Here is a 14832-nt window from a genome sequence, read left to right on the forward strand (position 1 = left end):
GGCAAAGCTATATGTCTGACAAATTTGAAATTTAGACTAAAGGTCATATTCTAGGTGGACTGAGAGGCTTCGTAGCACATCTTTGCAATTTTCATCTTGTTATTGGCTTGTATGCTAAACAAGTCTTTCTCTTATCGATGTAGTTTACATCGGTAGCATACATCATAACATCTAAGAATCTGGAAAATCAATTGATCTTGAATTAGGCTTTATATTTTTCTTTATATATTGGGGGAAAAACACGTTTGCTGGCTTTTATCCTTAGATTCTTATTTCTTACCCTCCCCCCAGAAAGCACATACAGAATTTCATTCAGATAATGTAATGAGGAACCCTCCAATGTAAAGTAGAATACGACATACTATGACGATGTTATGCTTTATTGTCTAACCACGAGTATGAGCGTTGCCCCCTCTTGGCTTATACCCATTTTCATTCCTTGCCTGAGGGCTTGGTATGAAGCCAGTGAACATCAAAAAGAGATGAATCTGATCTTCAGCCATTCTCTCTCTCTCTCTCTCTCTCTCTCTCTCTCTCTCTCTCTCTCTCTCTCTGAAGGAATCGTAAAATCATCGTACAAAATGTACGATAATGAAAAATGCTATTGTACATCGTACAGTACGTAATTATGCTGAATTTATCGTATATTAAGTATACAATATTTATCGTACATATGGCAACAGTCCGGGAGTGGTGGACGGAGCCGGCGAGCTGGCAACTCACCCAGAAGCCGCCTGCCGGGCTAGGCCACGTACAGTACATGTTTGAGGGCTGATTTGCGTTTGTGGAAGTGATTCCGCAAGCGCAAAACCGCAAATTTACGTAAAATTTGTCGCAAACGCAAATCCGCAAATGATATCATACTTCCGCAATTGCGGAATTTGTAGTTTGCGGAAGTGATTGCAGAGGTGCCCAGCTCCGAGAGAGAGAGAGAGAGAGAGAGAGAGAGATGTACCCAAGGAGGAACATCGGTTCAGCTGATAAAACGGGACCCTGGGGATTTTCCACAAGGGGAGTGTCCATCCAGCATCCCAGGCAATGCCTGTATTCACGATCATATTTTTTACCGGGGCAATGCCAAGTACCACTGATAGTTTTTGTTTTTACTAATTTCTTCTGATCAACTGCACAATGGTCATTATGGCAAATAACCACTGTGGGGGAGTTTCTGCAACTTGCATCTTCCTTCTTAGTAGGAGGGCATACAAGTACCCTTGGTGTGAGGATGGAAGTCTAATGTCGATGTTGAATAAAAAGGATGGTCTTAGGATAAAGAAACAGTGATGTGATATGATGATGAGGGTATATATCATAAGAAATGATAGAAGGGAAAGTGGGAATGATGGTGCGGGTGGAGATAGAAGGATGGGTTGGGTGATGATGGGTATTGGTGGGTATTTATGGCGGTAATCATGGCTGTGGTTGTGCTGGTGATGATGGTGATACCTTGAGGTATTTAGCTAAAGGACCATCTCACTTATCTCCAGTTTAAAAGAAATTAAAAATTGTTCTCATTTATTCTATAACTATCTGTATTTCAAGGCTGCCGAAAGATGAGGATAAGGTGACCGAGAATAAAGTTAAGAGTAAAATGGAGGAATATGTGAGTCAAGAACCTAATGTAATTGTTAGTAAATTTAAATCCTTTCAGCATGGAAGGTATTTACTAAAGTGAATAATGTGATCTGGAGATGCCAAAAATAAGCATGAATGACGTCATAGTACTGAAAGGGTTAATATCTCCGTTTTCCTAAGATGGTCTCCGCTGAGCTGAGTCATACTAACTGACCGCGGTTGCAGGAATTATATGTAAAAGTCGCTATTGTAGCGAAGGTGATCCCCAGCTCATCTGAACGTTAACCCGGTTGACTGTTGGCTGATTCTGGTCCCCTCTTGCACTTTACGTTCTTCCTACAGCTGGAAAGGGAGCGAGTCGAGGAAATTTTGTATAAACGGGCAGTAGAACCGATCAGTTAGATTACACTGATTTACCAAAAAAAAAAAAAAAAAAAAATCTGAGGGAAGCATGTGAATAGGTGTTTTTGACTAATTTTGATATGCTTAATTCAGATTTCTAAACAGTTTTGCTCTATCACTTCAAGCTTTTTTGCTTTCACATATCCCATTTTTTATTATAATGCATATATTTATAATATGAGTTTATTTCATATATTAAAATGGCATATTACAGAACGAAACAAAACAGACACAGAACACTGACAGAACTACTGTAAATATTACTCTTACTTGGATATAAGCATATATACACATCATAGTACTACAGACAGTCAGAAGTGAGTTTTTTTGGACTATCTAGTGTACTTTGCCTCCGTGATGTCGTGCAGGAGCATCCAACAGAAGTCCCCCATCATGCTGCTGTTCCACTTGTCTTGGTAGTTCCTCTCCATTTTTGTAATATCTTGGTGGAACCTTTCCTCATGTTCGTCACTTACTGCTCCGAGGTTCTGGGGAAAGAAGTTGAGGTGGGAGTGGAGAAAGTGAATCTTGAGAGACATTCGGCACCACATATCCTGATAAGCCTGCAACAACTCGACGTGCTCTTGGTAATCTAGTGCCCGTGTGTTACCAAGGAAGCCATGGCTGACTGACTTAAATGCTTCCCATGCTCTCAGTTCCTTCAAGGTGAGCTTCTCCTCGAATACCTCATCCTTCAGCACTTCCCGCATCTGAGGTCCGACGAAGATGCCCTCCTTGAGCTTGGCAGAACAGAGAGCTGGGAACAGAGTGCACGGGTGTTGGAAGGCAGTGCCATCCTTGTCCATGGCCTTCATGAAATTCTTCATAATACCAAGCTTGATATGAAGAGGGGGAAGAAGCACCTTGTTCATGTCCACCAGAGGATTTTCTTGGACAATGTGTTTCCCAGGCACGAAAGTGCTCCTAGACCCCCATTCCTTCTGTGTGAAGTGCTTGGACACAGCCCGACTGTCCCAGTGACAGAAAGCAGCGGTACTTCGTGAAGCCCGCCTGCATACCCATGAGGAGCCGAATGACCTTGAGGTCCCCACAGAGGTTCCACTGGTGCTGCTGGTACTAACAGCACTAACCACTCCCTCTCACCGCCAGTAAGCTACTGATGTTCCTAGCCGCACAATGCACATGTTTGACCTTGTTGTGGGGCGCGTTTTAAACCAGGTTCCAAGAAAATAGGACGATAAATGGATTTTTGGTGAATATTTGGGTTCTAGGCATATATCTATATATGTACGTACATGTATACATGTATATCTCAAAAACTAGAGGTGATGAGTGAAAACGGATTTCGAATCTGAAATCAGCACCCCAAAATTAGGTTAGAATACCTAATTTCATGCTTGCCTCAATTTTTTTGTAAACCAGCGTTATTGCTACCGCTAGGAGTCCCTCCCTAGCCCCGAGGAATGTGGTTATGGACACATATTTCGCTTTTTGTATTGTGCCGTTACAGTGTGGGTGACAAACGATAATTCCGTTTTTCATTTTCTCTTTCCTCTGTTTACTGACTCAGGCAGTCAAAGGTTGACTGAAATTGCTTTTTTCTTTTGTATCTGCCACTACATCAATTTCGTCCACTCTAGAGACCAATGAATGTCAGTATTCTCATTCAGTAGTTACTCATTCTTTTCCTTTACCACTCTCTCTCTCTCTCTCTCTAAGCCAATCTGCTCCCCTTACACCTCCTCCCCCTCAGCTTTTGTTTCATTCACGGTTTCACACTCGCCCTTCCCGCTTCCCCTCTTTCTTCTCATATTTCATTGTGCTTCATCACCTTCTTGCCACTCCATAGCGTGTACGAGAATTGGGACGAGCCGGATCCTTATTTTTAGGATAAGGATGAGGGTGAGGATTAGGAGGAAGAAGTGGAAAAATGAGCGCGTTTAGAGAAAAAGTGATGCCTAGCAAACTGGAACGTCCCACTACAGAAAATGGCTTTGGCTTTAGGGCTATATGTGTTACTGATACGGACATCTCTCTATGATTACCTATGATATTTTTAGTGTTTATTGTGAGCCTTTACTTTCCGTAGAGTCCCCTGCTGTACAGTGAGTCTGCACAGTTTTGCCCTCTTTGTTTTATTTTTGCCCACCTTCCCTCAGTGTGGGGACGTGAGGACATCACTTAGCTCTTCTCCTTTTTGCCGCCATATTTTGTTTTCAGTTTTTCTCAGTTCCTATTCATTTTCTTCTATTACCATTCTTCCTTCTCTCATTCTTCTTCCTTTGTTATTAAGTGATTCTTCTCCATTGACTTTTGTTTCTATGTTGATTTTCATATACTATACCCTTCATTGGGGGTTTGTGTGTGTGTGTGTGTGTGTGTGTGTGTGTGTGTGTGTGTGTGTGTGTGTGTGTGTGTGTGTGTGTGTGTAATCAATTATCTCCTAAAATGGTGGTTCACTAAAAGAGAAACAAAGAATCATCAGCTTTTATAGACGTTTTTGCTTCTTTTTCCTCATTCATCAATAGAATCGCAGAAAGAGAGAGAGAGAGAGAGAGAGAGAGAGAGAGAGAGAGAGAGAAAGACGACATTAGTAAACGACAAAAACTGAAGCGACTAAGGGAAAAAGTTTGCTGTAAGATGGAAAAAGAAGGCTGAAGGAAAATAAAATTCATTATCTCTCTCTCTCTCTCTCTCTCTCTCTCTCTCTCTCTAATATTATATATAAAGAGAATTTCTCTCTGTCTATCCTCTATGGAAATCGAGAGGGATGCATATACTGTAGAACTCTCTAAGCAATTATAACAGGTGTGACTTTTCACGGCGAATTTAGATGTGTACGTTACATCTGCTAAAATATTACGAAACGTTGTTGAACTTGCAAAAAGGAGGATTTTCTTAGTGCTCCCCTGTTGATTCAAAATGGAACCTCACTTTTCGGTGTGTTTAGCTACAGTTTTCAGAGTCTCGAAGTAGAGCAGGCTGGACGAGCGGCGTAGGCGGGACGAACAGAAACTCAAGTGTAAATTCGAGGCTACGACTCAGAATATTATTCAGATTAATTGATGATTCATATAATCCGTTTATATATAAAAGAAGATTTCTATTCTCTGCCTGTCTGTCCTCTACGGAAATGGAGAGGGATGAATATAGAACTCTCTAAACAAATTTAACATGGGTAACTTTTTTCAGTGAAATAAATGTGTACATTACAGTTGCTAAAGTGGTGCCTCTGATGGCCAAGATTAGAACTGATTATAAATATTTAAACCAACATGGTGGGGATGTGGCAGCCAATTACCACTGATATTTTTACTTCTATAACCGTATCATTATTACCTGCAACGGATCGAGTGGGTGGCTGGATTGGTGGGGTGGGTGGGCTGGGTTGAGTGGATGGATTGGTGTGGTGGGGGAAGGTGGGTGGGCAGGGTTGGATGTGTGTGGTGAATCAGTTTGGGTGGGCGAGTTGGTGGGCAGAATGGATGGGTGAATGTGTGTAAGTGGGTGGGCAAGATGAGTGGGAGAAAAGGAAGGGTAGGTGGGTGAGCAGGCTGGGTGGGTGAGTAGTGGAGACAATAAGTCCATGATAGAAACAGGTCTATGTGGAATATATTCCTGGGAAAAAGGGCCTAGTGACGAACATAAGTTCAGTGTGTAAAACGGGGCACCAGGGGCCCTCTTCCACAGAGGTAGTGGCCGCCTTGGGTCCGAAGCATTGTGATGTGCACGATCATAGATTTTTACCCGGGCAACGCCTGGTGCCCCTGCTAGTGACTAATCTGTATTAATGAAAAAAAAAAAATCTGCATTGTTTGTTTGTTTGTCCTTCAATCACGCCCAAACCAAGGGCCAAACACCCCCAGACTCATATATATTCTGAATCAGGGTGACCCAGGGATGGTTTTAGGCAGGTCAAATATCAGAATTTGGTAATTTGAGGTCATCGGTAGAGTGTTCGCCTTTTTGGCCCAGGCAACGCCGGGTAGGCTACCCCTGCAGCCCAATATTTGTCATGGAGACTCACATGACCTCCAGTTCGGACATAGGCCATGTGAGGTTGATCTCCGAGGCCATTTGAGGTCACCAGTCGGTCATTTGAGGTCACCGGTAATAGTAAACAAGTGCGCACAAATTAATTATGTGCGTTAGTCTGCGAAAGCTGAAATAGAAAGTTCTTGGATCTCTTAAAATCCCTCTTCAAAAGCAAAAGAGGTCCATGGTCTTTTTGTAGTAGAAAGAAAGACTAGAGTGTTCGCCTTTTTGGCCCGGCAATGCCGGGTACCCTATCTAGTAAATGTTATAAAGGACACAGACATATCTGTCCATCCAGTGTGGAGTCCAGTGAGCCAGGAAAAATCGCACTGACTTTTCTCATAATACTAATGAGTGCTTGATGATATATGACATGCTAGCAAAGACCTCTGATGTTGTAATAAGCCAGTATTCCTCATAACGATAATTATCTTCAGTGACTGATCAAAAGGGTTCAGTATTTCCTAATGATAAACAGCTGAATACACAAACCATACGGGTGCAAGCCAGCATAACTCTATGCCGGTCCCAAGCCCGGATAAATGGGGAGGGTTGGCGTCAGAAATGGCTGTCGGCCAGTAAAATAAAACCAAAACCATGATGAGCCACAACCGAGGAATAGTGAATCATGTCAGGGTGTACCCCGTTATAAGCGATGCACAGAGGCATCGACCGACCTCTGCGACTGTGCAAGGGCAACCGCGCCATGAGCGAGAGCGGCTAAAGAAGCGAGCTCCTGTTGCCCTGAGGGTGGCAACACTGAATGTTGGGACCTTGACAGGTCGAGGAAGAGAGGTGGTGAAGCTGATGAAGATGAAGAGGGTGAGTATACTGTGTGTGCAGGAGACCAGGTGGAAGGGTAACAAGGTGAAGGAATTAGGAGATGGATACAAACTTTATTATAGTAGTGCAACTGCAGAGTGAAGGAATGGAGCTGGAATAGTGGTGTCGCAGGAAATAAAAGAATATGTGATTGAAGTGGCGAGAGGAGGAGATCGGTTAATAACGGTAAGGTTAATATATGAGGCTTGTATAATAAATGTGGTTAATGCATATGCACCACAGACAGGATCAACAGATGAAGAAAAGGAAGAGTTCTGGAGAAAGCTAGAAAGTGAGATGGAGAGAATTGCTTTGGAGGAGAGGGTGGTGCTGGGCGCGGATCTGAATGGACAAGTTGGAGCAGATAATGAAGGAATTGAGAGGATACATGGAGGCCAGGGACTTGGAAATGTAAATGCAGAGGGTGAACGGATACTGGATCTGGCCATTTCCTTTGACCTGGCAATTGCTAATACTTTCTTCTGCAAGAGGGAAGAGCATGTCATCACGTATAAGAGTGGAGGAAATTCTACCCAGAGAGACTACCTTATAGAGATAAAAGACTGTAAAATTATACCAGGTGATCACGTAGCACCACAACACCGGCTGCTAGTGATGACTGTGTGGCTAAAAAGACCAAAAAAAGGAAGGAGGAGGTATGAGAAGAGGATTCGATGGACGGCGCTGAAGGAGGAAGCGAAGAGACAAGAGTTCAAGACTAAGGTACTAGATAGGGTGAACGTAAATATAGAGGGAGTTCAAGACTGGTGGAGGGAGAATGCAGAAACCGTGAGAGGAGTGGCCAGAGAAGTACTTGGATAAACACCGGGAAAGCGACGTACAACTAGAGAAGAATGGTTGTCAAGAGAAGACGTTAAGAATGCACTAAAAAGGAAAAAGGAAACAAAGAAGCAGTGGGAGCAAAGCAGATCGTGGGAGGATAAGATGGTGTATAGAAGTGCAAAGAAGTTAGCACGGAGAGCAGTGGCAGTGGCTAAGGCTGAGGCTTGTCGTGATATATATGAGGAGCTGGAAACACGTGAAGGAGAGAGGAGAATATACAGGATAACAAGGATTAGGAATAAGTCTACGGAGGATGTAAATCATGTGATGCAGATGAAGGATATAAATGGTGTGGTGCTAATCGATGAGATGAAGGTATAAGAGAGTTGGAAGGAGTACTTTGAGGGCCTACTAAATGAGGAGAACCCACGGGATCATCAGAATGATGGAATACCATACCTAGGTCTTACGAGATGTGTAGAGAGAGCAGAAGTGGTGAGAGCACTTAAAAGAATGTAAAACAACAAGGCAACTGGACCAGATGAGATCCCGGTGGAGGCGTGGAGGGCCCTGGGAGAAGAGGGAGTGGATTTGTTGTGGAATTTAATGTGCAAGATAGAGGAGCAGGAAGAGATACCAGATGAGTAGAGGGAGAGTGTGTTGGTACCCATCTTCAAGGAGAAAGGAGATGTACAAGAATGTGAGAATTATCGTGGAATTAAACTGCTATCACACACAATGAAGGTTTGGGAAAGGATACTGGATGAGAGACTGAGGCTGGAGATGGAGGTGGCCAGAGGTCAGTTTGGTTTTATGCCGGGAAGAGGAACAACGAACCCAATATTGATATTGAGACAAATGGCAAAAAAGTATAGAGAAAAACAGAAAGAACTACATATAGTATTTATAGATCTAGAGAAGGCCTATGATAGAATACCGCGACAGGAGTTGTGGAGGTGTTTGAGAGAGAAAAAGTACCAGAAAAATATGTAAGACTTGTAAAGGAAATGTACAGGAATGTTAAGACGCGATTGAGGAGTGGAGCAGGCATGACGGACAGTTTTGGAGTGGAGGTGGGGCTGCATCATGGCTCTGCGCTGAGCCTCTTCCTTTTCAACATCGTATTCGACGTGTTGACAGAGGATGTAAGAATGGGGACACCGTGGGACATGATGTATGCCGATAATGTGGTTTTGGTGAGTGAGTCAAATGAAGGGATAGAGCGCAGACCGGATGAGTGGAGATTAGCATTGGAGAGTAGAGGAATGAAAATAAGTAGAACAAAGACAGAATATATGATGTGTACATAGCAGGTACACGATAGACGTGAAAGTATTAGGCTGGATGGTGTGACGTTGAAGAGGGTGGATGCATTTAAATACCTGGGATCCACCCTATCAGCTGACGGTAGTGAAGATAAGGAAATAATGGGAAGAATCCAAGCAGGATGGAGAAGTTGGAGAGACGTATCAGGAGTATTGTGCGACAGGAGAATGCAAGTGAAATTAAAGGGGAAAGTGTACAAAACTATGGTAAGACCAGCAATGACGTATGGGGCGGAGGCACTACCTGTGAAAAAGGAAACGAGAGGAGGATGGAAGCAGCGGAAATGAGGATGTTGCGATGGATGTGTGGCGTGACAAGGGAGGACAGAATCAACAATGCAAGGATCAGAGGAACAGTGAAGGTGGTGGAGGTTTCGAAGAAAACACAAGAGGCACGACTTAGATGGTACGGCCATGTCATGAGGAGCGATGGACAAAGTGACAAGAGGAGAGCACTGGATATGGAAGTACAGAGAAGGAGGAGGAGAGGAAGACCCAGGATAAGGTGGAAAGATGGCATAGTGACGGATATGAGAGAAAAGAGTCTGGATACCAACATGGCAGGCGATAGAGGCAGGTGGAAGAGGCTCATCAAGAACAGCGACCCCATATAAAGATGGGTAAATGAAGCTGACGAAGAAGAAGAGAAACAGCTAAATACACAGTGATCATTGTAGCCAGTATTTGATAAAGATCGTTATTTACTGATAACTATCAGTGTTATATGAGGCTCAGCAAAGGAAAATGTGAAGTGAAAATTAAGAAAAAAATTCTTTATAAAAAATGAACAAAGCAGTTGATGGTTTCCACTCAGAGTTGTGCAGTCGATTATCTATCTGCATACACAGAAAAAAATTTATCCATCCAGCCTTGATCCACTCCACTTTTTGCACCATCAGGAGTGTAGGTGCCAGGGGCTAAGCTCCTCAGTCCTGACAACGAAGGCGTGGGTAACCAGCCTTGATCGCCCTTGAGTGGAATTGTTATCAGTAAACTCCAACCATTCCTTGAATGTAAATCCTTATAGGCTCAGTCCTTGGACAGCTTTAATCCGCTAACTCATCAGGTGTTAACCACTAAGAAAACAATACAGGATTCATCTTACACTTCAGTCATGTCGAACGCGAACAGACGAAAAACTATCTTTCTGGCTCAATCACCCATGGTTCTCCACTTCATCGTTTGGAAATAATCTTAACTTACATATAGGTCTTAGACACTCCGTTTCCACTTCTTTTTATTCCCTAGCATTCTAGGCCAACGAATTGCATATACAAAGCATTGTCGGCGCCATGTACATTCATAAGTGCCCATCTTTGCCTGAATATACGTTGTTTTTCCTTCCACACATTTCACAACGCCCATAATACGTTTGCCCCCTCCCTTACCCTATGAGTTATTCAGGTCCCTGTGATTCATATGTTGCTACCACTATTAAAACACACACACACACACACACACACACACACACACACACACACACACACACACACACACACACACTTCCTCCAAATCTTCCCCATTTAATGTCACTCATATAATTATCTTTTAGCTCCGTCCTCTGCTGCATCATACAAGTTTACTTCTCACGTTCGCCTTCAACTCCCTGCAAACACTTTCAAACGCAAATACTAGGCTATCTTCCGAATTTACGAACGAGTCTGTGGCAATTGTTGTACCATCTGCAAGGAATACCTGGTTTATCTCTCTCTCTCTCTCTCTCTCTCTCTCTCTCTCTCTCTCTCTCTCTCTCTCTCTCTCTCTCTCTCTCTCTCTCTCTATCTATCTATCTATCTATCTATCTATCTCTATCTATCTATCTATCTATCTCCAGCATCACTTACAGTAGATCTCGCCCTCCTCCCCATTACCCCTATAGCTGCCTCCCTCGTTGGCCTCAGTGTAGTCGGGAAGTACAGCCAGCTCTATACAAACAATAGGATTTAGTTAGGAAATAAAACAGGAATGAATGAAAACAGTAGGACACAGACGAGAGAATCTGCAGCCACAACAGCAAAGAAAAAAAACTACAGGAAGATCAAGTGGAGAGAGAGAGAGAGAGAGAGAGAGAGAGAGAGAGAGAGAGAGAGAGAGAGAGAGAGATTTTGACATGATAATGAGTCCCGCTAAACATTATCATTAATTTACACATCATTATCTCACTCTCATCCGCCTGTTCTTGTCCGCAGAGGCCACGGTATTCCCAGAGTCTGAAGAGTGTACTGGGATGAAGTAAGGTATCCGAAAAGTCCAAGAGTGTGAAGCATCTGACGAGAAGAACTGAGAGTCTGAAGAATTTAACAAAGAGTAATGCGTCTAATGGGTAGAGCAAAATAGTCTGAGGAGTCTAATGAGGAAAACTGAAACGTGATTAGCAAAAACAAAACAGTAAAAGTAAGGGAGAATTGCTTGGGAAAAGAGGGGAGCTGTAGAATATAATCATGAAATCTAAAGAGTCTGAAGAGTTTTTGGAGACGAAGAGGAACCAGAATTTCAAGGAACTAGCGCATGTCACAAATAATTCAATCCGTGTGTTCAAATGTCTAGAAAATACTAGCCTTTTCTTTTTTTAGTCCAACTCAAGGCATAGACGTTCATTAATTAATTACAACATGCGAGTAAAATGAAAGAAAGACTAAATGTTTCTTACTTGTTTTTAAAATCGTGCTTTTAAACTGAGTTATGAAGTTTTAATGATGTACTTGTTGTATAACACGCATGAATGGAGGAAGATAGGAATAATTCACTTTTGTCCATTAAGGGTGGTTCTTCTTCATGCTCATTGCCCACAAAAGCATTTCTTCCATTACTCTGATCCAAGACAACTGTTGTCAGCTGTACCCAGTTGACATGTGATGCAGCCAGCACAAGGACGCTGTATTACCATAGTCACGTGCCTGCAGAGAGAAGCATGCCACTCACTCCAACTCCGGTGGTTGCTGTAGGAAGTGGTGGCTTCTGTAATCTGCTTTCCATGCTTTAACCATGCTTGATTAGTTTACATCCGTAATGGCTTTTGCATATTTGTCACCCTTAATCAGATGTCTGGAAACCTTCAGTACTGTATCTAGAAACACTCGTAGCTGGAAGCCCCCATTATCTGCAAAGCGATTGATACCTGAAAATCACACACACACACACACACACACACACACATATAACGAATCCTGGCGATATCCTTGCTTCCACTACCTCCACTGTGTGGAGGCGTCAAGAACTCGTATGTGGGTGTGAGCCATAACACTTTTACCTCACACAGCTGCAAGTCTAGGGGATCACACATGCTTCCTCCTGGCTGAGAGGATGGACTACCTGAGGATTGCGTGGGAGCTTTAGCCGGTCACACACACACACACACACACACACACACACACACACTGACAAAGCGGGTGGTCACTGTCCTCCTTGAGCAAGAGGATGGGTGTGTGCGTGTGTGAAGGTCAAGGCTTTGCCCTTAGATCGGACTATATGAGCTCTTAGCTCTCTTCCGGGAGGGTAAAATGCCGATGATCATAAAACCATCACGTGATCCTGACCGACCCGGTGAATTACACACACACACATGGAAACACACACAAACGTGCACACACAGATTTTTTCATCAAACAAATGGGTTTTGCTGAACAAGATTGTCTAACATTTACAAAACATTTTGTACAAGTAGATAGTATGGCATAGTTGTCAAAAACAATTTAGCTTGAATGTTTTGTTCAATCAGCTAAACTGGATTTTGCGAACGAAACACACTGGAATACCAAATTTTGGTTAACTTATTCTTATTTATCTTAGCAATACACTAATGTGTTTACAGCAAAACTACCCAAAGCCGTTTCAGCGAAAATTATTTTGTTATGATATAAATGCCCCGTATCCAACCTCTACCACATTTATGTAACTTATCGAAGCACAGATAATTCCATGTGATCCTGAACAAGTCATCAGTAACAATCAGCAGGTGCTATATTCAAATATGAAAAGAAAAAATCAGCAGGAGAGATGTGCATTTCAGGTAGATGCATGTCAGTTGAGGAACTGAATACTGTATATGCAAGGACAAATGAAGATCATAAAGATTATTTTTTTACCATGTGTTGCTGTATACTTCCTTCTTTATCCCTCATCCCTCTTGATATCAAAATCACCTGATGTGGTACTGTACAGAGGAGAACCACTTGTATCAGCTAAGGACTATTAATGCTGGCATTGCAAATGGCAGTACTAGCTCTCTTCACTACGTGACCGTGTCTCACAATACTCAGGTAACAGAAGGCCAAAGAAGTGGACTTTATGAAGCTGTCATAAGACTGAGACTTGGCTATAAATATTAATCGAAATTCATCAGAGATGACTCGTTACCTTGTGCAGTTTGTGGGGCACCAGCAGCACACACACTTCATCACTATATAATGGATTGTCCTCTTACTGCGAAGTATAGAAACTTCTTACGCTGACTGATCAAATCTTGTGGTTAATCAATGAAAAGCTGCTACCTGCCACTCTCCCCGATTATCTTGAATTTGTATCAAAGTTCAAGAAAGCATTACATTCAATAAATATATGGTTACACATGCAAATGGTTGCTATTCTTCATTATATATTACATTTATCGGCAACACTCATTACGTTGCCCAATAGGGTGCATGTTTCACCTGTATATTTACATCATAGCCTGCATCTTACACACCCAAGTCATAGCCTCTAACAAAGATACTACTCAAGCCAGTGTAATAGAAGACACTAGTGTGTACCAATGAAGGACATATATTAAATAAATTAATAAATAACTAAAAGTAGTGAAGTTGAGAGAGAGAGAGAGAGAGAGAGAGAGAGAGAGAGAGAGAGAGAGAGAGAGAGAGAGAGAGAGAGGTGTCGTCTTGGTGGGTGTTTTGACCATCACTCATCGACCCCATACGACCCACTAATAAGGCAATGCGTCTTTACTGATTTGGAGCTACTTCTCTCTCCTGTATGTAATATATCTTATAAATTCCTTTACATTTTGTAACATATATTAAATCCTCTATTTGCTATAGGGCATGTTGTAGCTACACCCAAGAACTTATAACCAGTGACTATATATGACTGTATTTACTGAACAAGGTGTGTCACAAGACCCATCACCTTGTTTTGTTGTTTATGTACTCTGTGTACCTTTACAACAATAAATATTTGAATCAATCAATGCATGCATTATACATTTGTACAAATTGATACATATCTTTTCTCCATCAGGGGGATTATCCCCCTCCTCTGATGGCCGAACCATCCCAAAACTATATTATTACTTGTGAGGGCATTTCAACTGATTGATCGGTTAAAATAGTTATTGTCGTAAAGGTACTTTAACACAAGAAACTTTCACATCTTTATGGCACGAGTAAATCTTCTAAAGCATAATAATTCCACACAATATATTTTGCTTACGATTCCACACGATATAATATTACAGTATGCTTACGATTCCTCACAATATATTATGCTTACGATTCCACACATATTCGTAGTATCAGAGCTGAGGAGTCATCTGAACAATTACATATGAATTACAAGACATTACAAAACAAGTGGTGCCAGGCACAACAAACCTCTCCAGACCGTAGTTATTTTATTGCTGTTAAATACTGACTCATACCTGGCATTCAGTGTCAGTGCACAGTTAAAACGTTTGTGCCAGGCTTTTCGAGTATTTGGAATTTCAGAATATTAAAAATGTGTAGAGGCTGAGGGTTTCCGGTTATTTAAGTGCTTCCATTCTGCAGACTACTATCCCTCTCTCTCTCTCTCTCTCTCTCTCTCTCTCTCTCTCTCTCTCTATATATATATATATATATATATATATATATATATATATATATATATATCTTTTCGTTTCGTTTTAAAGGCTCCAACATGCTTCCATGCGTCGGCCTTTGTCACCTAATGGCGGCTT

At 42.1% G+C, this 14832-nt stretch overlaps 2 protein-coding genes across 2 annotated transcripts; both read left to right on the top strand.

The window, feature by feature from the left end:
• Positions 1-6573: 6573 nt before the first annotated feature.
• Positions 6574-7617, top strand: LOC145400486 (uncharacterized). The gene is made up of 2 exons (XM_080273013.1): positions 6574-6795; positions 7039-7617. Exons 1-2 carry the CDS (start codon positions 6574-6576, stop codon positions 7615-7617), a joined length of 801 nt encoding a protein of 266 aa, XP_080129139.1.
• A 1408-nt stretch (positions 7618-9025) lies between these two features.
• Positions 9026-9517, top strand: LOC145400492 (uncharacterized). Its single transcript, XM_080273020.1, has one exon. The coding sequence runs from the start codon at positions 9026-9028 to the stop codon at positions 9515-9517; it is 492 nt and encodes a 163-aa protein (XP_080129146.1).
• The last annotated feature ends 5315 nt before the right edge of the window (positions 9518-14832 follow it).

This window comes from Coenobita brevimanus, chromosome 6 (genome assembly GCF_032717465.1).
Source record: "Coenobita brevimanus isolate Jiangsu-jjx chromosome 6, ASM3271746v2, whole genome shotgun sequence".
Lineage (NCBI taxonomy): Eukaryota > Metazoa > Arthropoda > Malacostraca > Decapoda > Coenobitidae > Coenobita > Coenobita brevimanus.

Excerpts from the sequence above, each read along its gene's own strand:
- LOC145400486 (XM_080273013.1), top strand. The coding sequence starts at position 6,574 with ATGAGCCACAACCGAGGAATAGTGAATCATGTCAGGGTGTACCCCGTT. Across the intron at positions 6,796-7,038 it reads AGCTGATGAAGATGAAGAGG|ACAGGATCAACAGATGAAGA; the intron begins GTGAGTATACTG and ends TATGCACCACAG.
- LOC145400492 (XM_080273020.1), top strand. The coding sequence starts at position 9,026 with ATGGAGAAGTTGGAGAGACGTATCAGGAGTATTGTGCGACAGGAGAAT.